The 23846-nt window shown below is 29.3% G+C and overlaps 1 protein-coding gene across 1 annotated transcript in view; it reads right to left on the minus strand.

Moving 5' to 3' along the window:
• The window catches only part of Rrp5 (Ribosomal RNA Processing 5), an 88852-nt gene that overhangs the window by 41045 nt on the left and 23961 nt on the right, over positions 1–23846 (minus strand). The window contains exons 12-19 of the mRNA XM_067279729.1: positions 18962–19108; positions 15861–16046; positions 13766–13900; positions 11162–11227; positions 4260–4451; positions 2240–2314; positions 2035–2130; positions 1701–1923 (exon numbers count right to left, since the gene is read on the minus strand). Of these exons, the coding sequence (XP_067135830.1) occupies positions 1701–1923; positions 2035–2130; positions 2240–2314; positions 4260–4451; positions 11162–11227; positions 13766–13900; positions 15861–16046; positions 18962–19108 (1120 nt within the window). The remainder of the gene's footprint in view (positions 1–1700; positions 1924–2034; positions 2131–2239; positions 2315–4259; positions 4452–11161; positions 11228–13765; positions 13901–15860; positions 16047–18961; positions 19109–23846) is intronic.

A 23846-nucleotide genomic window follows, 5' to 3' on the forward strand; every position in this document is an offset into this window, starting at 1 on the left:
CTATACAGTACTCAAAACGTTGAATTACACTTAGGTACTTTTAATGTCAAATTACAACATTATTTTAGAATTTTGTATAAGATAATTAATGTACTGTATAAACCAGCTTATCTTTTTAATGTTTGAATTTTAAAATTTACACTTATTCCATTTACTCATGTATAAAGTTAATAATTTTAATCTTTGTATCTTAATTTAAGAATTTTATCTGAACAGTTGAAATCTATAATTGTAAAATTAGTTATCTTTATAAACAATTTTTAATTTGTATAAGATAATTAATGTACTGTTAAATATTGTAACTCATACGTTCTGATATCTGTATAGGACAGACTGATGAGGGTTTGTACCAAAAATGCATATCTGACAGAAACATTAGTAATAAAATGCTTCTGAAGCAGTAACCATCTTATAGTCCTCATATGATTAGTTCAAAACAGCAAACTCACAATTAGTGATAAAGCTAGTTTATTATTGAAAACAATACAAATAAGTTGCATCTGCAAATTGCTTAAAAACTTACTCTGATGGTTATGGTTTGAAGACATTTCCTTGAATAGTTGTAAAGAATTTTTTATGCTATTTATAATTCCTTGAATGTTTAAAAACATAATAATTACATTTCAAATTAGTTTGTAGAGATTTATGGAGTTGATAATAAATAGAATTTCATCAATTTCATTTGGTCAAAGGAATAAGAAAACAGTATCAACTGCTTTAACTTACTAAACTAGAACACAGTTATTTTATCTGAATCTTACTGAGATTAATTAATACAGATGCCTTATTGAGATTTATTACTACTCTCAAATCTTCAATTTCAGATATGTAGAAATGTGAAAGAGATTTGATAAAATAGTAGTCATTATTGCTATTGCTAAGAGAGTTTCTAGACAATCCTAACCAGCATAAAACACAATGCAAGATATTTTTGTCAGAAATGATGACATTCAGTATTCATTTTAATTTCTTAGGTTTTTAATTATTTGTTTTTAACTACAGATATTATAGATATTGTTTAAATCAGTCATGATCAACCTATAGCTTATATGTAGTTCTTGAGGTCCTAGTTTGTGGCTCCTGGAGCTTTGTCAATGTAATTTTAATTTCCTGTTTTCTGTCTTATGTCATTATGCCTAATTATTTTGATATTCCTGGCAAGCATTCAAACTGAACTTGACCAGTGAAACAATGAAAATAAGTTACTGTATATGGTTACTAGTCTGCATATCATTAGCATATATTATTTTAGTATCTATTGTACTAATAAGATGGTACTACAGGCTTAAATCATGCAATGCCATAATAAAAAATGCATGCAGTACACTAAAAATCTACAAAGTTCTACAAAGTTCAATGTGACCCACATCCAGAAAATGTTGCTCGTCATTGGTTTAAGAATATATTTTTAAAAGTGTTCTTGAAAAATATGCTTAAAGATATATTTTAATAAATTTTATTACTATTTTTTTGCAAATACTTAAATTTTAAATCTTCAAAATTCATTTTCTTTCTTAATTTATAGAAATCAATGTAAATTTCCTAAACTTTTTAAAAAAAGAATTGATTTTCTGTTCATACAGGTAAAATTTTTAATAGAATCATAAGCTTTTAGTTTTATTTAGTTAAAAAATCCTGAAAACATTTTATAAAAATTTACTTTGTTCTAAAAAATATGTATACATTTTAATTATTATTACCTGTTTGTTTTTTGTAATATTCTTTTATTTTCATCCAATCGTTCAAATAATTTTCCAATATATCTAAACTTGGTTTGGTATTTCCTAAATAGCAATTGTTGAGTTTTGTTGAAAAAACAATTCTCTCTTTTTCTTTATCAAGAGCAATTACTTTTGCCATTATAGATTGATGTATAACATATCCTGCTTTAGAAGCTTCTTCCACTTTTTCATTAAGCATTCTCTAAATATTAACATTATGTGTTTTAACATAACAATATTAACATTATATATAGTTTAAATAATCATTTTATATCATTATTTATGAAAAAGTATATTATTTTAAAATTATTACCTTAAGAGGTACTAGTCCTACTACATTATTAAATGTTTCTATAAACATTCCAAATGTAGCAAAACCTTTTACAATACCAGGTACAATCATTTCTTCCTAAGATAAAAAGAATAAATAATTGTTATTATTATTAAAATTAATATTTAAATAAACTTCAATACTTTTTTCATAAAGCATAATTTAAATTTCTTGTTGAAATACTTACTTCGAAATCTGAGAACTGTTTAGCCACTTTATTTGATTTTGCTTCTTGAATAAAACAACTTTTCTTACTAACAATCTATATTTTGATTAAAGACAATCATATAAAATATTTGTATATATCTTAATCTATCATGCTCTTTAATCAGTCTGAAGACAACACAGTGCATGACTATGCTGTATTAAGATTGAAAAACTTGCAAAAATGTTAATGAATACATTGTTGCACAAAATTAATATTAACACATATAATTTTTACTTTATGACATGTATTATATATATATATATATATATATATATATGTGTGTGTGTGTGTGTGTGTGTGTGAAGGGTGCTGCCATAGGTGTGTATTATCGGACACACCTACAATTTACACTCAAAAAGAAAAGGCAGATATGTAAGATGCAAGGATAAGAATCATTCAAAGTCCAGGAATTAGCCTCTCAATAGGGTGAATGCTAAATCAATTAAACCAACTTAAGAATAAAAAGGAAAATTACAGAAAAACTAAACATAACATTAGAATAAGTGTTAAATTAATATTAAATACAAAGTCTGTCCTTGGAAGTTAGCCTATTTCTATATTAGTAAAACGGGGTACCTAACAGAGTATCCAAAACTTTGAGACTCACAACATATCAGGAAAAGAGTTGTCTTCTCTTCAAAGACCTTCTATCTCCTTTTCAGTTCCTTTTGCACTTTCCTTTTTGCTTTTTGCTGACTATTTCTCCAAATTTAACACTCTCCTCGGGTGCAGCTCTCTCCAGTTGTGATGGTCCTCTTTTCTCAGAGTTAACTCTCTTTCTGGATGTTGTGTTCACTCTCTTCTTTTCTATCTCTCTTTCTTCATTTTCTCCCTGCTCCTCTGTCTTTCTCTCTCACTTTCTGCTTTCTCTTCCTCGCCCTTTCTGCTTCACTTTTTGCCTGATTTTCGTCATTCCCTTTTGTTTTATTCTTATTGACCAATCATGATTTTATTCCGAAGGAATTTGAGATAATGAAGGATAAGCATGATTGGTTATTCTTTACTCCTCCTCCTCTCTTGTCTATTATGAATTATATTTGTCCATGTGATCTGGATAGAGTAACATCTGTCACCTAATACTATTGAAAAAGGGTAAAACAATGGTCATCCCCTCTGTCTTTTCCTCCAATGTTGTGAATTTATAATAATTGATAACTTGTTTTTTCTAATTTGTTTCTCTTAATTATTTTTAATCATATTGCTAAAAATTTAGAAGGGAAATCCCTAAAATCAGAAAAATAGATAAAATTCCTTTACAACATTGCTTGATAAACATAAACAATCCTGGTGTCGCATTCACACACACATCTTCGAGATGTGGGTGCAAAGGGTATCTTGTCTGATAGCTAATAATTGTTTGATGAACAACCAGACAAAACAAAAAAGAAATATAAAATACAATAAAATTTCCAACTTACAAAGAGAATACATTATCATCTTGAAATTAAAATAAGTTGATTAAAATTAAAATTATAATGTTAATAGTAATTTATATTTAATATACATTTTTAATTACTTATAAGATATATATATTTAAGAATATATAATTATATGTATTATATGTTATACCTGTGTGTATATATATATATATATACAGGTATATAATAACAACCAAAATTTTGGGGAAATGGTGGGCCTCACACTATTCTTGAGATAAAGTTGATATAATTGCTTGAAACAGCACCCTTTGAAAAGTAGATGGATTACCAGCTAATTTCAACAGGATGCCAGATTACCAAAGATTCTGATAAATCATGTAACATATTCATAAGCTACTGTATTTTAAAAATGGGTCAACGTTCATAAATAGTTCTAATAAAGCAGAAATATTTTATTAGTGATTAATAATATCAAATGATAATTAATATTTCAATGATTTCTATATTAAGCTTCAAAATAAAACACCATTAAAAATAGTTTTAGTAAGATATCATTAAAGATGTTATACTGCCTGCTTGAGACTAACAAGATAATTTATATAGATCTTTGTAAAGGATACCAATACGCCTCGAGTAGAAAAACACACTGCATCTTTTATTATTTCATCAATTTCATATGCATGAAGCAAATATTTGCAATTAGCAGGATTATCTGACAGATGATTTACTGGAAGAAATGCAGGTATATTATGAGACAAAACTATGACATCCAAGCCTTTATCTGAAACATTTAAAACTTTAACATCTGTTATCTGAAAAAAATAAATATACTTTAATTTAACAAAAACCATCTATTATTTCATCAAAATTAATTTATATATAAAAATTTTACATTTATTATAGTATCATAAATAAACTTTTTTAAATACAGATTACATTGTATAAAAATATATTAACATTAATACAAATGAATTTTTTTACACAGTATTTTTTAAGAGAAAATCAAAATCCATATAATTTTTAAAAAACCTTTTATCCTAAATTCTATCTTTATTATTGTAAAATGATATAATAAAAAATCATTTTATTTAACTTGTGCAAATTTAAAAAATAATAGCAAGATTTCTATAGCAAAAATTCAAAATAAAATTTAATCTAATGGTAGCAATGATCTTATTTTAGCTTGTCTAAGGTTCAATCCTAACATTCAATTTGGTATTTCTTTTTAGTTTTTTACTTTAATATCATTCTAATTTAATTTTGACTTTTATCATATTAGATTTATCTCACTTTAATTATTCCAGTTACACAAGACATAATGATTAAAAAAAGCATTATTCCTCTGTAGTTATGGAGAAATTAAAATCAAAACTTATATGGAATATTTAATATTTTTCAGTTTTTTAAATACAGAACTGCCCAAAAGAAATATATTTCTTTTTGGCAGTTCTTCGGGCAAAAATAATATAGTTACTAATGTTCTACAGACATAATTAAATTAATATCAATAATCAGAGTATTAGGATAGAACTACTGATTTTAATAATTAAAAAAAAAGTTTAAAACTATTAAAAATCTTTTCAACTAATTATTCCTACAAGAACTGCACTTGTACAACTATCAATCCATTTAATGCAGTAAAAATTTCTTTATTCAAACGTTTCCAGTCTCTTTGAACAACCTTCTTCATGAAATTACATTCTAAAAGAACAAATGCCTAACAGTTTCTCTAGAACGTATCTGATTTACGGAAAGCATTTGATGAAACAAATTTTGATTTTAAAAGCTCACATCATTAATAAATAAATAACTCAATAAATAAAACACATCAGTAAATAAATAAATATATGCATATACACAAATAATAATTTTACTATATATTTTTTTTTTTTTAAATCAATCTTTTAAAAAACTTCAAGGATTAATACAGAAGACAACCATCGTTATTTAGCTATAACCGCATTTTATCAGAGACAAAACTACTAAGAATTACAACTGTTAGCTTTTATTACATTGCAATGCGTTTCAGACAAAAATAAAAATATAATATAAAATAAAAAATATATAATATAAAAATAATCCACAAAGAAAAAGATAAGTTCTTACAAAGGTTCAAGAACATTTCATGATTGTAAGTGCACACACCATTAACTTAAATAATGGGATGGAGTTAGATGACATGTGAGCAGAAGTGGTAAGGGCAAAATAGCACATAAACAGACAAAAAACTGTTAGAACAATGCCTGTTAGAACGATGTAGGACATCGATATAGTGGAGTGCTGTATGTTTTAGCAAAAGAGGTTAGTTCGTTATAATATAAATCATTTAAATGCTGTAATTTGTAATAATTTTGTAACATCTGTATGTTTCCCTATTGCAGATATGTATTACCTGAAGAGGGTTCGAGTGAAACAAATTTTGCACCCAACATGCATTTTAATAAAAGCTAATAATGGCTGTAATCCTTAGTAGTTTTGTCTCTGGTAAAATGTGGTTATAGCTAAAAAACAATGGTTGTCTTATGTATTAACCCTTGAAGTTTTTTAATTTTTTAAGAAGTTTTTTAAAAGACCAATTTTTAAAAATATATATGTATATAAAAAAACCACACCATAAATAAATATATATATATATTTGTTACTTATACAAAATAATTTACTTATGTATGTATTTACAGTAGAGAGTCGTTAATCGGAACACTGGTAATCGGAATCGCCGGTAATCGGAATAGTTTTCAGTCGGTAAATTTAAATTTTTGCTAGTGCTGTGGCGCTGCAATCTTTGGCTATGTTTTGGGCTACTCCAATACTTTTTTGTTGGCGTGTGTGTTTTAGCTGGCAGCACTGGCATTTTTGTGTAGTGTTTTTTGGAAGACTCTGTTTCGGGACGTGTGTCATGGTTAATCGAAATCCGTTTTTGTCGAGGGACGTTAATTTTGGATCTGTGAATTTTTTATTTGTAACAGATCGTTCTGTAGTTGTTAAAAAGTTCGAAATGGCAACTAAACGTAAACACGTTTTTCTCAGTATTTCTGATAAACTTAAAATAATAAATCAGTTGATGTGTGGTGGTAGTGGAGCAACCTTAGCTCGGGAATATGGAGTTGGAAAGACCACAATATCAAGGATTAAAAAGAACAGTGATGCCATTAAAAAATTTGCTAGTGTATTTGACAGTGAAGACGGAAGCTTGCACAGAAAAATGATGAGAATGGCAGAAAACCAAGATTTGGACATTGCAGTTTACATGTGGTTCATGCAGGTGCGTAGCCAAGGACAACCAATAACTGGCCCTTTGATTTGCGAAAAAGCTCTTGAAATGAACAAGAAACTAGGGGGTAACGCTGATTTTAAAGCGACTACTGGCTGGCTTAAGCATTTCAAATCTAGGCATGGAATTAGGGAATTGGACATCCATGGTGAAAAACTATCGGCTGATACTGAATCAGCTGAATGTTTGAGTCTTTTAAGAACATGATTGATAAGGAGGACTACTAAAAAACCAATGTCTACAATGCAGACGAAACTGGTTTGTATTGGAAAAAATGCCAACAGAAACCCTAGTTTCTAAGAATGAATTGTCAGCATCTGGTTTTAAGGTAAGCAAATCACGCATCACTGTTATGGTATGCGGAAATGTTACCGGAACGCACAGGCTACCTTTGCTAATCGTCAGAAAATCTAAAAATCCGCGGTGCTTTAAAGGAATAAAAAAATTGCTAGTGACCTACAAAAATCAGAAGAATGCATGGATGGATACAACCATTTTTATAGAATAGTACGACACAGTATTTATCCCTGAAGTCAAAAAGCATCATCTTAAAACTGGAAATTCTGGAAATGTGTTGTTGTTAATTGATAACACCCCAAGTCATCCCTCAAACATTTCTCTTGAAAGAGAAAACGGAAAGTTTAAAGTTGTTTACTTGCCTCCCAACGTTACTTCAATTCTCCAACCAATGGACCAAGGGGTCATTGAAAGCTTTAAACGATATTACAGGAAGGCATTGCTGCGTATGGTAATAATCGGAGAAGAATGTGAGAAACCAATTCAGCAAGTGTACGCTGAAATAAACTTAAAGGATGCTATGTACATGGCAGCAGAAGCTTGGGCTACTGTCAAGCAAACTACACTAGCAACAGCTTGAAATAAGCTCCTACCATCAGATGAGTCTATCGCTGCACCTGAAGAGCCACCAAAAAGCCAATTTGTATCACAACTGTTTGACCTGATTAAAGAATGCCCTGGATTTGAAGAATGTGACAAGGAAAACATTCAAGACTGGCTCAAGTGTGATGTCAATAACCCTGGCTATCAAATATTGTCGGAAGATGAAATTATTGCCAGTGTCATCGACAACCAAGACTCTTGCGATAGATGAGGAAGAGCCTAATGACGCTGACCATGCTGAAAAAGGACCATCCAGTGAGGAAGCTTTTCATTGCCTTAAGACGGCTCTGAAATGGTTAGAACAGCAAGAAGAATGGTTGGTTGGTTAGTTAAAGTTTTTTGGCACAAGGGCCACCACGGCCAAGCTGCGCCACGCCAAATGGTTGATTCTCTAAACACTGTATGTATATATTATATAAAATAACAACAAAATAAAAACAACAGAAAATAACAACATAAAAACAACAAGTATATACACAATTAAAACGAACTAATGACAAAACACATAAAAGTAAAAAATAAATAAATAAATAAATAGTTAAATAGTTTGTACAAATTAGTGACTTTTAAAAAGTCTAATACATTATACACATTGGGCCTCTGGCCCAGAATCTCTGTCAAACGTCCTGTCCCAAGATACTGTCTACGCATTATCTCAAAGGCAGAGCAATCGAGCAGTATATGCTTTATGGTAAGTGGACATTTGCAATACTGGCATACTGGCTGCTCATCGCCCTTCAAAAGGTATTGATGAGTCAGACAAGTATGCCCAATTCTCAAACGAGTAAAAATAACCTCAGATCTCCTGTCATAGAGTTGCTTATGTGTCCAATTTTCTATCATAGGTTTGATCTCATGTAGTTTATTGTGGACTTGTGAATTCCACATATTTTGACTCTCTGCTAGTCGTTTTTTAACGACCAGCTTCAAGTCACCTGCTCCAATATGCATTGCATGCTGAGAAGGACTTGCTGACTTTGCAGCTGCATCAGCTTCTTCATTTCCCCTTATACCCACGTGGCCTGGGACCCAACAAAATTTTACAGAGAAATTAATCGCAATTTCTCTGTAAAATTTTGTTGGGTCCCAGGCACGTGGGTATAAGAAGAATGTGATGCTATCCAATTGCTGTCTTTAAGACGTGTGCGTGATTTAGCGGCAAAAAAGCGACTCTCAGCTGTGAAGCAAAAGACAATTTTGGACTTTTTTTCTTAAACTGTAGGCCTACTCAAGGCATGTAACTCATTTCTGCATTCGAACGTTTTTAATATTAGATTAAATTCCAAAATATTACAGTATTATTATTATTTTCAATATATTTTGTTTGTACAAAATAAAGAAGTAATTTTTAATGATACAATAGCCTCAATTATTATTATAAAAATTTGCGTTAGGCTTAAAATCGACGAAAACTCAACATGAAGCGACACACAACGGAGAAAATTCAACACGAAGCGACACGAAGCGACATGCAACGGAGAAAAATTTGAACATCAGACAGGTTAATGTACTGTATTTTTTCGTACATAATTGGTAATCGGAACAACCCCAGTCCCCAATTGATTCCAATTTTCGACTCTCTACTGTATTTATTTATTATTGGTAAGAGCTTTAAAAATCAAAATTTGTTTCATTAAATGCATTCCATAAATCAAATATGTTCTAAAACAACTGTTAAGCATTCATTCTTTTAGAATATAATTTCCTGAAGATCATTTGAGATGACTGAAAACATTTGAATAAAAAAATTTTTACTTCATTACATGGTTGTAGGGTTGAAAGAATCTTTTCACAGAAATAGACAATTCAATGTTACTGATAATTGTTTACTTATTGTATGCATTAAGGTATCAGTGAAGATATACAGTGATAATCTTTGATTTTTATATTTTTAATATTTTATTAGTATTGAATATTACTTATTTATTTGAACATTACTTAAATTAAGATGCAATGAAGATTATAAATTCAAGAATATGTAATAATTTGAAAAAGTTTTTTATTCAATATACAAGGTCTTCCGGAAACTTCACAAACTTTAAAATTATGTAGCAACTGATAATTGAATTTGAATGTAGCTTGCACAGCTCTCTAACAATAAATTTTTTGTACTAACTGCTGAAAGCAGTTTGTTCTATCTTCATTTATTGTTGTGTTACATTCATTCGTATAAACAAATGTTTGAATGTGTTTTGAAATTTTCTTCCAGTGAATGCAAGTGAAGAGCTTCTGGGATGAGTCAGATCTAATGAAAATTTCATAAAAAACATCATCACATGTCATACATATCCACACTGTACCCAAAGACCCATGTCTTGTGGGTCTATGGGTACAATATGGAAATAAAATGTCAGTCAGCACAATAGATGAAAAAATTTTCACCATGACCCAAAAGGCACAAGTTCAGTTGAATGTGAAGGTCTTGCTCGCTGTTTTGTTTGATTCTGAAAGTGTTATTCACCATAAATATTGTCCGGAGATGATGGCTTGTCTTTATAAAGCAGTGAGGATGAAAAGACTGACTGCTTGGAGAGAACAGTATCATGACGTGACAATGCACCCACCCAAATATTACTTCTGATAACAGATTTTTTGGCTAAGAACTCAAAATTATTTGTTTCTCAATCTCCATTTTCATTAAACTAAGCTCCAGCACACTTCTTTTTGTTTCCCAGATTAAATTCACTCTCAAAAGTCACTGAATCCTTTGATGCCATTAAAAAAAATTCACTAGCGTAGTTGCACATCCATTATCTCAATTCAGGAAGTATTCCTTTCATTGCAGAAACACTGGATTCAGTGTATAGACTTAGGATGAGACTACTTCAAAGGCAACAAAACTGAATAGCTTCTACATAAATGCAAACAACTTTTATTTGCAAAGTTTGCAAGCTTTCTCGAACAGACCCTGTATTGTAAAAGATGACTGAAACAGTCACTTGCATTGTATTTTTTTATTTAGCCAATCATTTATCACTTTTAAAATATTTTCAGTTTATTAAAGAATAATTCAAATACTTCTATATAAAAAATAATATCTGACATTATAAAATTGAAATGTAAAAACACCCCAAAAACACCTGAAAAGCTGTTACGTAAAGGATAAATACTCACAGGCATCTTATGTATTGGTTCCATCAAAATTTAATAGATTGAAATGTAAATTTTCTAAAAATAATTGTAATGCATACTAATCTATATATCACATCACTTTCTTATTTGTAATTATAAATACTTAAGAAATTATGTTTCTATTCATTTTAATGTAATTAGTTTGTTAGAAAAATCTTTTTCAAATAAAAACTAATTGTATTACCTTGATAAGTAATTTATCAATATTATTTTACTTACATTTCCAACTTCAAACATATTTCCTTTTGCCATTTCTTTTAATCCAAAAGGAACTTTACCTTCTATCTATACAAAAATTTTTTATAATATTTTAAATTATAAAGAATTAAAAGTAAAAGAATTATATAAAAATTAAAATTGGGAAAATATTAACAAATATTTAAAAAAAAATTTCTATAGCATTTAATTTGTACAGTAGAGAGTCGTTAATCCGAACCCCGGTAATCTGAATCGCCGGTCATCCGAACAATTTTCAGTCGGACTGTGTCGTGCTGAATCAAACGTTTTTGATACTAGATTACTTCTAAAGTATAATTTTCATGTTTTTATATTCTTCAATATATTTATTTTGTTTGTACAAAATAAAGAAATAATTTTTAACGATACGATAGCCTCGATTATTATTATAAAAATTTTCGTTAGGCTTAAAATCGACGAAAATTCAACACGAAGCGACACGCAACGTAGAAAAATTCAACATGAAGCGACACACAACAAAGAAAAATTTGAACATCGGACAGGTTAATATATTTTTTCGTACATAATCGTTATCCAAACAAATCACTAATCCAAACAACCCCAGTCCCCAATTGATTCGGATTAACGACTCTCTACTGTATATGTATATAAATAAATAATTTACACATTTATAAACTCAATGAATTAGAAATGTTAAAACAAGATTTTCAAATATAAATTATGATAGTATGATATCATTTATTAAAAATTATCAATTACTTAAAATTTTTTAACAAAAATAAATACTCTCATCCTTTGTTCAAAAACTTTTAAACAACCTTTTATTACATTTTTGTTACAATGAAAAAACAAGTTCTCAAAGTAAAGATATATATATATATATATATATATATATATATATATTCATATCTTTACTTTGAGAATATAAAGATATATATATATCTTTACATTAGGAAATGTCTATGACCAATGGATCACCTCCCCACATTAACAAGATAACAATAAAAATCTCACAAAAGTACATAAAATACAAAAAACAAGGTATAATAATATGGTATAATTTGAAAAAGTTAATAAAGTTCATTAAATTTTAAATTATCTAAGATATCTACACAAAATTTTCTATTATACACATTCAAAAAGGACTGTAATTCCCATATTTTTAATGTAAAAATGAGATTTAATTGATATTTAGAGAAATGCTTTAATTCTAAAATCCAAACATAACTTCTAGCAATATCAATAGGAAAGATAATGTGTATAATGAAACAGTAGGAATAACAAAAACTGAAAATTATATCCATTAAAAGACCCAAGCTATCAAATGTCTCCATCATGATAATTTCTCAGTAATTTTAGCATTTATTGAGATTTTTCATTTGGGCCAATATTAATCTTTGCTTTTTTTCTCTTTTAGTTCTTCTCTGTTCAATATGCATAACTGAGATGAAATTAGAGCTATTAAAATACACCTATCCCTCGATTTACACGGAAGATAGGTTCCTGAGAAAAACGTGTAAATCGAATTTGTATCTTTTTGAATGTAAAACTGTGTAAATCGAAAAGTATGCAAAAAACGCATAATTTCGTTGTTTATTAATTATGAATTTTTTTCAATTTTTTAAAGGTACATAAATCAAACAAAAATATTGAAAGGCAAAAAAAAATATATTCTTTTATTAATTAAATACAAAGTACAAAGGAACAAAAAATAAAATCTGAAAGATTCACAAAAATGTAATGTAATTGTGATGTATATGTAATGTAAAAAATGTAATTAAAAATAATGTAATCGTTTGTTACTTATGAATATGAAAAATTAAAATTTTCTGGTTTAAAACTATGTGCAATGAATGCAACTTCATGAGTATGGGGGAGTACTCTACATCGGTTTATTGGTTACTATTTGACAGATTGAAATAAAACTGTCCCCTAGTATCCTAAGTATCAACTATAACATATAATTAAGGTGGATTGGAATATAGATGTAGATTAGAGTTAAAAATTGTTCCTTTTGATAATAGCCAGTTTATTTTCTACATTTATTTTTTAAACCGTGTAAAAGCGAAAACGTGTAAAAGAAGCACCGTGTAAAACAAGGGATAGGTGTATTAAAAACTGTTAAGTTGTTCATAACATATTTTGTCAATTAAGTTAAATGAAATGGAACAGCTACATTTAATTTGATAATTAAACTTTGTTTATTCTTTTAGAAACTTATAAATGTGTTTGGTTATTTACTTTTTAACAAAACTGTTAAATCTAATTATAAAAGACACATTTAAAAATTTTAAATATTTGATTGAGGTTCAAATCTATTTGTATAATTTATTTCCTTTGAGAAATAAAAAATTCTAATAATGCAGATTCTTTTGAACAAGTTTTGAATTTTATTGTCATAAACTTTCTTGTAATATTTGTAAATGAAAGAGACTGGAACAAATAATTAAAAGTTTTTAGAATATTTAAAGTTTTAAAAGTCCATTGCATAAATTCACAAAATTATTATTATTAATTTTTTAATACTAAATAAATCAAACAAAAATATGTTATTTTATAATACAAAAAATAAAAACACGATAAATGAATGAATGACAGAAATAATTGAATAAATTAAAGACTTACTTTTAAACTAAGTTTCAATATCTGCTGATCTGGAATACACAACAATACACAACACTTAACCACTTGTCCTATATGGAATACTTTTTCGGGGTATTCAATAATTTCGGTGCTTAATTCTCTTGATGTTATCCAACCCTACATAGTAATTAATTTGTATTAATTAAGATAATTATGTCTTTAATTAAATAATGTTAAATGCATTAAATATTATATATGTAAATAAAAATAATGCTAATCTATGGAAGCCATTCTAAATTGGTTCTTAAAATCTGTAAAAATCATTCAGTTTTTACTCAACAGGATTTTGTGATCTAACTCTGATAACAATTGTCAAATGTCTTCTTTTTATATTGTGTCATTATAATTAGATTTCTCTATCAATTTTGCTTGTTTCAAATTACAAGGGTTATTCAGAAAGTGATACTCATTTTATAATTAAAATATATAACAGAGATTTATGAACCAATCTTTATAACCAATAAAGATTTGTGAAAAAATTTTTATATTTTTCATCTATAGGCTGTATTTCCACATATTTTTCAGTATGATATGTATTGTGAGGTCTGCCCTTTATATTACATTTTATTACTTAAATTTTTCACTTAAACTTTGTTTATTTCGAAGGAAGTTTCAAGTGGAAACATCCTGATAACAGAAGTACACAGAACTTTCATTTCCCATTTATAAAAGTATTATGTTTTAATTTTTCTCTTACTTTAAAATAAGAGATTGGTCATCTCTATGAATTAAATTATTGTTTCTTAAAGTTTGTACTAAATTGATTTACAAAAGGACCAATAACCTCCCATTTTTTGGTTGAGAGAAAAGGAAGATGTTTTGACATACTTCTGATGCAAAGGAAGTTGACTTTCCTTTCTGCCAAACCTTTATCATAAAATCTTAGCATCAAACAAAGATTCCCTCCTCATTGACATATAGAAAATCCTTTATTTTGATTGGACAAAATCTTTAAAATATACCGAATTTCGCACTTTGAGCGAGGAGTTTATCGCCGTTCCTCGAGAAGAGAAGATCCATTCCAAACCCAGAAGTCATTACTCCAGTCCACTGTTGAAGATATCTGCCAATTCTTTAAAGAACTTTGACTGAGTGTAAATATAAACAACTTTATTAAACCCAATACATTGCAATAACACACCAATTGCCATAAATCACTGGGCTATAATTTGGAAATAATAATAATAAATTACAAATAAATTTGGCCCAAGAGGGAGGTGTTAGGCGCCATCTCATATTAAATTTAATAATTATTATTTAATTAAATAATTTTAGACTAAACTGAAAGAAAAGAAATGACCTGGAGTAGAACTCAAACCTGCAACTGCCGCTTACTGTGCAGATGCATTGCCAGTTATGCTACCCAGACCTCCAGTCTCATCTCCTCTTCTAGATACTTAATACTATGATATAACCATTGTCAGTTACTACACTTTTAGGGCCAAATTTATTTGTAATTTATTATTATTATTGCCAAATTATAGCCCGATGATTACAGCAGTTGATGGCGTGTTATGTTGATTGTACTTGATAGAAAAGTTTTATATTTGTAAGAGTTTGTTTTTCTCTCCCCTCTTCATGGAGTGTATTAAGTATGCTTAAATAAATAAAATAAACTGATGTTGACTAATTCTACTTAAAACTTGGTCTTACTCCAGGTTTCATTTACACATCATGTAAAATGTGGTTAGTGAGTGAGTGCATGTAATTAGATTTTGCATTGTATGGCTAGATGCTCTTTCTGATGCCAATCCCCCGCTTTTCTTCTGGACCCAGACTAGCAGTTGATGGCTGGAGCTCAACAATAATATCTAGCAATTCCATGTCATTTTCCAACTATAGTACTGACTACACTTCATGCTGCTTAACTTAGGTGATCTGATGGAAACTGATGTATTGATCAAGTGCAGTTTCTGAATGGTTAAGTAGCTTATTTGTTCTTTTACTTTTTAGTCAAATGCATGTAAATAAATTACAAATTTACTGGTAAATATTTCAAAAATTATTCAAATATAATGAAATATTTTATATGATTAACGCTAAATAATAATATTAATCTAAAAACTTCAAATCATACCTTTACACCATTATAGAAAAGAACAAGCAATCCTGTCTTTTTCACAAGTACAATGCTACCTTCTACCATCATTCCTGAATAAGCATCTTCATATTTGGCAAGAATTGGTAATTTTGAATTTACTAAAGTTTTTTTGCATGTTAATAATAAAGATGGAGGATCTTTTGAATCATCAATTTCAAGTATCTAGAAAACATATATCACAAATATTTACATAAATAAATTTTTATATTACTCATAGTTAAGAAAACTAAAAATTTATCTTATTGAATCTGTATGCTGAAACTAATGTATAACATAGAAAATTCACATTATTCTAACACTTTCCAGCAATAGCTGTTTAATAAACAAATGTTTTTGGCCACATTCAGGGCCTTCGTCAGGCTAAACTTATATGAAGTCAAACATCTATAGTTTGAAGTTTGGAACACTGCTGACTTTGTGAATTTTCTATGTAAAAATTTATCTATTAATTTATTCAAAATTTCTTAAAAAATCTAAATAAAATCTTAAATGTTGCACTAAGTTTTAAATGATTAAAATAAAAAAAGGACAATAAGATAGTAAAAAATTTTAGTAACATAATTTTAAATAATAATAAAAAAACAAGTTATATTAAAACAAACATCTTCAATCTGCTTAATGGACCATCCTCAGGTTACAATTTCAAATGTATTACAAACATTCAAGTAGAGCATTTGAACTACTTGTTTGCCTGTTTCCAAAATTGATAATTATAAAAAATTTACAGGTTTTTAAGAATAAAATATATAGTGTCTTTTTTTTATTATATAATTTCATAATATTTGAGTTATTCATGATAACAACACACCCAACAGCCGTAAGTGAACGGGTTAATTTTAGTAGCACCATCTCTTGCGCAAACTAACAATTAAATAAATTCGTTGGTGTTTATTTGTTATTCATGATATTTAACTTTTTGCAAGTATTTTTCTAATTGTTAAAGATGCAACAACTTAAAGTGGAAGAAAAATAATTTATGTAAAATAATTCAAAGTTACATACAGCTAGATTTTGTCAAATAAATTATTTAAAAATAACAAAATATAGATAAAAATAAAATAATATAAATAACAAAAGCAGAAAAAAATTAAACTTTAATTGACAAAAACAGTTATGCACCCAAATAAAATTATTTCATCATTGTAAAAACTTGGCATACATTTATGTCAGTTATATCTATACTAGCAGATAGGCCCGGCGTTGCTCGGGCAAAAGTAATGATAGCAAAGATTAAGATTATTACGTTATAGTCACAGAAGAAAAAGAGTAATTTTATCAACAAACTAAATATTTTTAATAAAAGGTCGAATTTGAAAATCGAATATTGTAATATTGTTCGATTTTCACGACGTGTTCTGATTATATAGTTCAATTTTCATCGAATGTTCTAAAGAAGAAAAGTCGAGAAAAACCGAATTAATCTGTTTAAATTTGAAAATCGAATATGTTCTAACATATTACTTTTTTTTTTCCTCCAGCACCCGTAAATCTTGCACGTCGCCTTCTCTTGTTCTCCATTGTTACTTAATACTTCTATTGATACTTAACACTTCCATTGTTGATGGAAGTGTTAAGCCTTAATCCTGTCCCTCTCCCTGTAGGGAGAAATTTCAAAAAATCCCTTCTTAGTGTGTTTTTTTGTGACGTACCGTAACTATGTACCAAATTTCAACTTTCTACTCTTAACCGTTTGGGCTCTTAACATTTCCATTGTTACGTAACACTTCCATTATTACTTCATACTTCCATTGTTGCTTCACACTTCCATTGTTACTTAACACTTCCATTGTTGATGGAAGTGTTCAGACTTAATCCTGTCCCTCTTCCCCGTGGGGAGGAATTTCGAAAAATCCCTTCTTAGTGTGCGTTCTCATGACGTACCCTAACTGTGTACCAAATTGCAACTTTCAACTCCTAACCGTTTAGGTACATCTCGATAATGTATATAGAAGCTTTAAATCCTGTCTCTCTCTCCCATGAAGAAGAATTTCGAAAAATCCCTTCTTAGTGTGCGTTTTCGTGATGTACCCTAACTGTGTACCAAATTTCAACTTTCAACTCCTAACCGTTTGGGCTCTGCGCTGATTATTATTATTATTATTATTATCATCAACTCGTCTCGATTATATATATAGATAAATGATTGCAATTGTGGGTCCAACTGTATATCAGGTAATGTTATAAAAATACCTTAAAATTTCTACCCCAGAATCCTATAAAAAGGCTCTCAGAGGATCACTATGTTCAAAACTTTCACTGTATCTATTGTTTGGAGCCCTAAGAATGACAGGAATGCCTGTATAACACAATCAAAAACAATATGCACAGCTGTCAAAGATTGCATATACAACTTGAGTGAAGAAAAATTACCTGCCATCTTGCCATCTGGATGGATCAGAGCTGCACAGAAGTTTGGGAGCAGCAGATATGCACAAGTAACTGTAACACTATCTTTGTCCACCATCCAGAGGCAGAGTAAAAGCATCACTCAAGATACTACTCAAAATATTAATTTTTAATGTGTTCTAATTTGTATATTCTATGATATTTTATTCTAAACTGTTAAATATAAGATTGTAAGCTGAGGATAGCCAAATATTGACTGAGAATGTTTATTTTATATTCTGGCTCTGTTTGTAAATGAATGACCACTATACTTGACTATCCACCACACTGGAATGAATAAATATCTATTTGCCTTAACCTAATAACCAGAGTGTTAATGTTCTATACTTGCAATCATTTTCGAAACCCTTTCTGGACTCTTCCTCAGGTATCTACATACAATTTCCTGCAAGCTGGCCATTAAAAGGCTGTTGGACAATAACATTTAATTTTACAAACAGAATTAATGTAGAATGCATGCACAGTTTAATACACATCGTACTGTTCAATGTTTAAAGGTTTTAGAATGCATGCGCATATAACATCCTGAATAGAACACCGTTCAAAATTAATATTGGATAATTATTCATAGTGGATTCTGAATATACAGCATATTATTAGTGCACGTACACACACACACAACATTTTATATATTTAATAAATTAATGTCAATTAAGATTATTAAAACTTACCCGACATTTCACTTCTGAACTAGGATGAAAAACTTTTTCTGGATTATTTAAACAAATTTCAGACATATCCATTTTACGAATAAATCCTTTTATATTATATGCTAATTTTACAATCATTCCATTATCAACATGTTTTTGAACAGTTGCCTTAAATAAAAACAAAAAAGAAGAAAATTTAAGAAAAATACATTAATTAAAAATTATTAACTTCCAAAAAATAAACATAACACAAATTTTATTTCATAAATTTAAAGAAATAAATAATCAAAAATAAAAAGTATATTAAACAATTTCATTTTAAATTTTATATCTAAACTCTTTTAAATATTAAACTCTGTTAGTTTGAAATTTATTTGCTATAAAAAATTTCAAATTAAATGTTTACAAAAATTTAATATGAAAAACTTAAAATTTATCACATTCATATTAACTAGTAGAAAACATATTAATCCTTTCCAGGCAGTTAGCTACCGATCGGTGTATATCGCATGACTTTTTCGTTAATCGGTAATGTGAAATACACTGATCAGTAAATTAAAAAATTAATAAAAAAATTCAATTAATTTGCATTATATTCAAGTTTTCCAGTGATATTAGCTTTGATTCGCTCTTCTGTAGGTCGACTGACTTTGTTTAAGCCAATAAGTGTTTTATTATCACCCCTGGGCCATAAATATTTTGGTAAATACATCCCCCTATCATTCTACAGTAAATCTTCGCAGTTAAGTACACAGTTGGCTGAAAACAATCAAAGGGAAACTTTTTCTAAGGTTTTATTGGGTATCTTCTGTCTTTGTTGACATTACTTTAACTAATAATAGACTTGTAAAAGGAAAAAACTGCTGAGAAAAGCCCTGCCTCCAACCTTCAAATTAAAATGTAAACAATCACAATAAATTCGCTTTTTAAATCATTTTTTAGCTCTAATTAGCTAATTTAATGTTCTTGGGCATTAAATTAGCTAATTTGACAATATTTAAGTGAGTAAATATGTTTTCAAAACTATCTAGCAATAAATAATCCCGGAAAACTCCACCTCCCTACAGTAAGTCTATGGAAGATCTTGCTGTTAATTGGCTTTAAAATTTTTGTTTCTATGCCTATTACTCTCTAATTGGTAATTTATATTATGACTGAATCAACTTCAACGAATAAGAATTTTTCAGAACCATCTGGTCAGGATTTTTCCGCAAAGAACCAATCCACGTGATTAGAGTCAGAAATAATGTAAACAAACATTAAAAAATAGCTATATTCTTTATTTTAGAGCATAATTCTACTAGTTTTTATGTTATTTGACTCTATTTTGACAAGAAGATTTCTTATCAAAAGCTTCCAGCCGAAAAATTTACCGCGAAACTCCTCTCGTGAAACAATCGACTCCTCTCCCTACTAAGTAATTAGAGACAGTGTAAATAATGGCAATAACTTCTCCCCTACTCTAGCTAGACAGCTGCTGTTTGTTTTGTTTAAAAGAAGACAGAGGTGTCTACCTAACAGATGTACAAAGTTCAGCGATTCTCTATAAATTAATTTGTTTTTTCTTTTGATCATAAACTTCAAATTTGAATATTATTTTAAATTTGTATAAAACTAAAAATTAAACAATCATAAACTGTAATATGTTTTTAATCAAACACAAAAAACAGATTGAATATTGTGTGATATTGAAGCAAACTATTGCAATTTAAAAAATACCCAAAAAATGCAAAAATGTGCTGCATAACGAATTCCACCTGATTACTTAATGTTAAAGATTTTCCAAATGGAAAAGGTTAAACAAAAACGGGAGGCATGTCTGGTAGTCGAGGCTACAGGTGACTTTTTTGTGCACTTTGTTAACTTGCAAGAACTGCAGTGTTGGTTTTTCGTTCAATTAATTTTACTAAACAAAGTTTTATTTCAAATTCTATCTAATATTTTTGAAGAAATATTACATACTAATTAAAATGCAACATTTGCTGGTCAAAAGAGGGAGACCAACGCTAAACTGTGCCAAACAGGATAGTAAAAAACACTTGTCTTCTCCATCTACTTCCAAATTTATAACGGATTATAATTTGCTTGGTGATAAAGTTTCACAAGAATCATCTTCGGCTGCTATTGATTTGTTTCAAGATATAACTCTCCATCACCCGCAAAGACCACCAGGTGAGCCAAATATTTCTTTAAATAATCCAAACTTTTTGCCGGACATCCCAACGACAGTTCTATGGGATAAAATTTCTGACTTAATTCTTTTTTCTAATGAAAAACTTTCAACCCAAATATTATATATTAAGGAAGATTTGGATCTTATACGCAAAAGTATCCGAGAAACCAAAGAGCAATATAAAGATATGCAAGGACAAATTAATAACCTAAAACAGCAAATTGAGACTTTAAAATCAGAAAAAGAAATGACACAATCAAAATGATGTTCTAATTAATGAATTTCATTGTAATAATATAATTCTTTATAATTATCCGACCTCAAGGAATATTTCAAAAGTAGAAATACACAATTTTATTTATTTAAGCATTCTGGTACAGAGACCCTGATGCGGGGATAGTACAAAACATAAGTAAACGTAATCTTACAAGATAATATAAACATGTTCCACAAATATATTCAACAATTGCAATAACATAATTACAAAATTCATAAATTATTAATATCATTCTAAACTAAATACAATCAGAAAGAAACTACATGGGAGAACTATCCTAAACAAATTAACAATCAACTAGGCTAAAACTTACCTAGAAAAAAGAAAAACAACAGTTTAAACCACTTGTTCAAAAGAAAATCGAATAGTCTCCCAAGAAGTCCAAGCAACCACAGATTAAATAGTATGCAAACCATGCCCCTACATAATTTTATTACTACAGTATTGAATATACAAAATGCATCACATGAAGATATTCTGGAGATTACTCAACTGACTAAATCAATGAACCCAGTAATAAGATTAACTTTACAAAACAATCAAATCCGTGATAACTTTTTCACAAAATTTATAAAAATGAAATAACAAAATCTCACTGAAGGAATGGACAGATATGCAAATCTCCCATGATCTAACAAAGAAATCCAGAATTAGACGTAAACTATTATTCCCAATCTTTCATGATATTAGAAAACAAAACCAGCAAGTAAAATTACGCAACAATATGTTAATAATAGGTTGAGACAGACTGACATTCAGTGCTGTTTTGGGAAAACTGGTTCATGTAGAGCAGGCATGTCAAACATGCGGCCCACCAACACATGGGTTGTGGCCCGCCAAGACTTTTTAAAAATTTTTAAATATCAAGCTTTGACGCTTGAAGTTGGAACGTTTGAACTTTTTTGAACTGTACGATTTCCGCCCTTTTTGTGTTTGTTCGTTCCGTATTTTGTCCAACCAATTCAAATTGGTCGACACTACGAAAGACAGTTGGATAACGGCCGCGGCTTTGAATCTACGAACAATGATTGGCCAGCGAACATCGTACGAGAGCGGACATCATGGAAGACTGCTTCGTGCTGATTGGTCCATCAGCAATTGCTACAATCCGTATAAAAGGAAAGGTTTTGGTGCAAAAGTCAAGTTTTTGCTGGAACTTCAAGGCGGACATTTGTGTGCTCTACCATAAAGTGTTTCGTCTACTATTGCCGTGACGAGTGACGGGAGGAGTGTTCTGAGTAACTGTATCCGAAGTATACGTCGCAAGGTGTCTTTTCGACGGATCTGTTCAGGAATAGTAACTTTTGGAACTTTGACTGTTTGTGTGAATCTACTTTGTAAACGTCATAATTTTTGTGATTTGTAAATCTCGTAAACCTTGTAAGTTCATGTAACGTCAAATAGTTGTCATAAACGTTTTGTTTAATTTGAAAAGAGGTATTTCAAATTTGACTAACTTCAAGAACAATGAGTAAGAAAAGGTCAATTGAAGAGGAACATCGTAATTTTCAAGAAAAATGGGAATTGCAATATTTTTGTGTCCAAAACAAGAATAAAATATTATGCTTGATATGTAAAAACTCTATTTCAGTTCCTAAGGAATATAATCTTAAAAGGCACTATGACAGAAATCATAAAAGAAACTATGACCAATACGTTGCAAAACTTCGTGAAGACAAATTGTCAGAATTGAAATCACTCCTTCAAAAACAACAAAGTGTATTCACTAAATCTGTTGAAGACAATACAGCTGCTGTAAAAGTTAGTTATATATTATCACATTTAATCGCAAGCAGATCGAAACCATTTACCGAAGGGGAATTTATTAGTGAATGCTTAATTAAAGCGGCGAAAGTATTATGTCCAGCACAAAAAAAAAAATTTAAAAGTGTAAGTTTAAGTCGAAATACTGTAGCTAGCAGAGTTGATGAAATAGCCGATAATTCGAGAAATCAGCATAATTCAACAATATCAACATTTCAAGCCTACTCTATTGCAATTGATGAAAGTACAGATATTCGAAATATCGCTCAGCTGGCCGTTTTTATTCGCGGATGCGATGTTAATTTAAAAATAAGTGAAGAACTTTTGGAAATCATTCCTATGCATAATACAACCACCGGAGCTGATATTTTTGATGCACTTATGGAAGTTTTGAAGAAGTTTAAGTTACCATTGGAAAAGTTGGTTTGTCTGCAACTGATGGGACCTACCATGACCGGTATTACTAAAGGAGTTGTTGCAAGATTAAAAGAAACATGCAAACAGCATGGTAATAATAATTTTGAACATTTTCATTGTATTATTCACCAGCAAGTACTGTGCTCCAAAGTTTTAAATATGGGACATGTTTTAAAAATAGTCACCAAAATTGTAAATTATATTCGAGCACGTGGACTTAATAATCGTCAATTTGCTTCATTTCTGGAAGATATTGAATGTGAATACACCGATCT

This window comes from Centruroides vittatus, unplaced genomic scaffold, assembly GCF_030686945.1.
Source record: "Centruroides vittatus isolate TY-2023 unplaced genomic scaffold, ASM3068694v2 contig_876, whole genome shotgun sequence".
In the NCBI taxonomy this organism is placed as follows: domain Eukaryota; kingdom Metazoa; phylum Arthropoda; class Arachnida; order Scorpiones; family Buthidae; genus Centruroides; species Centruroides vittatus.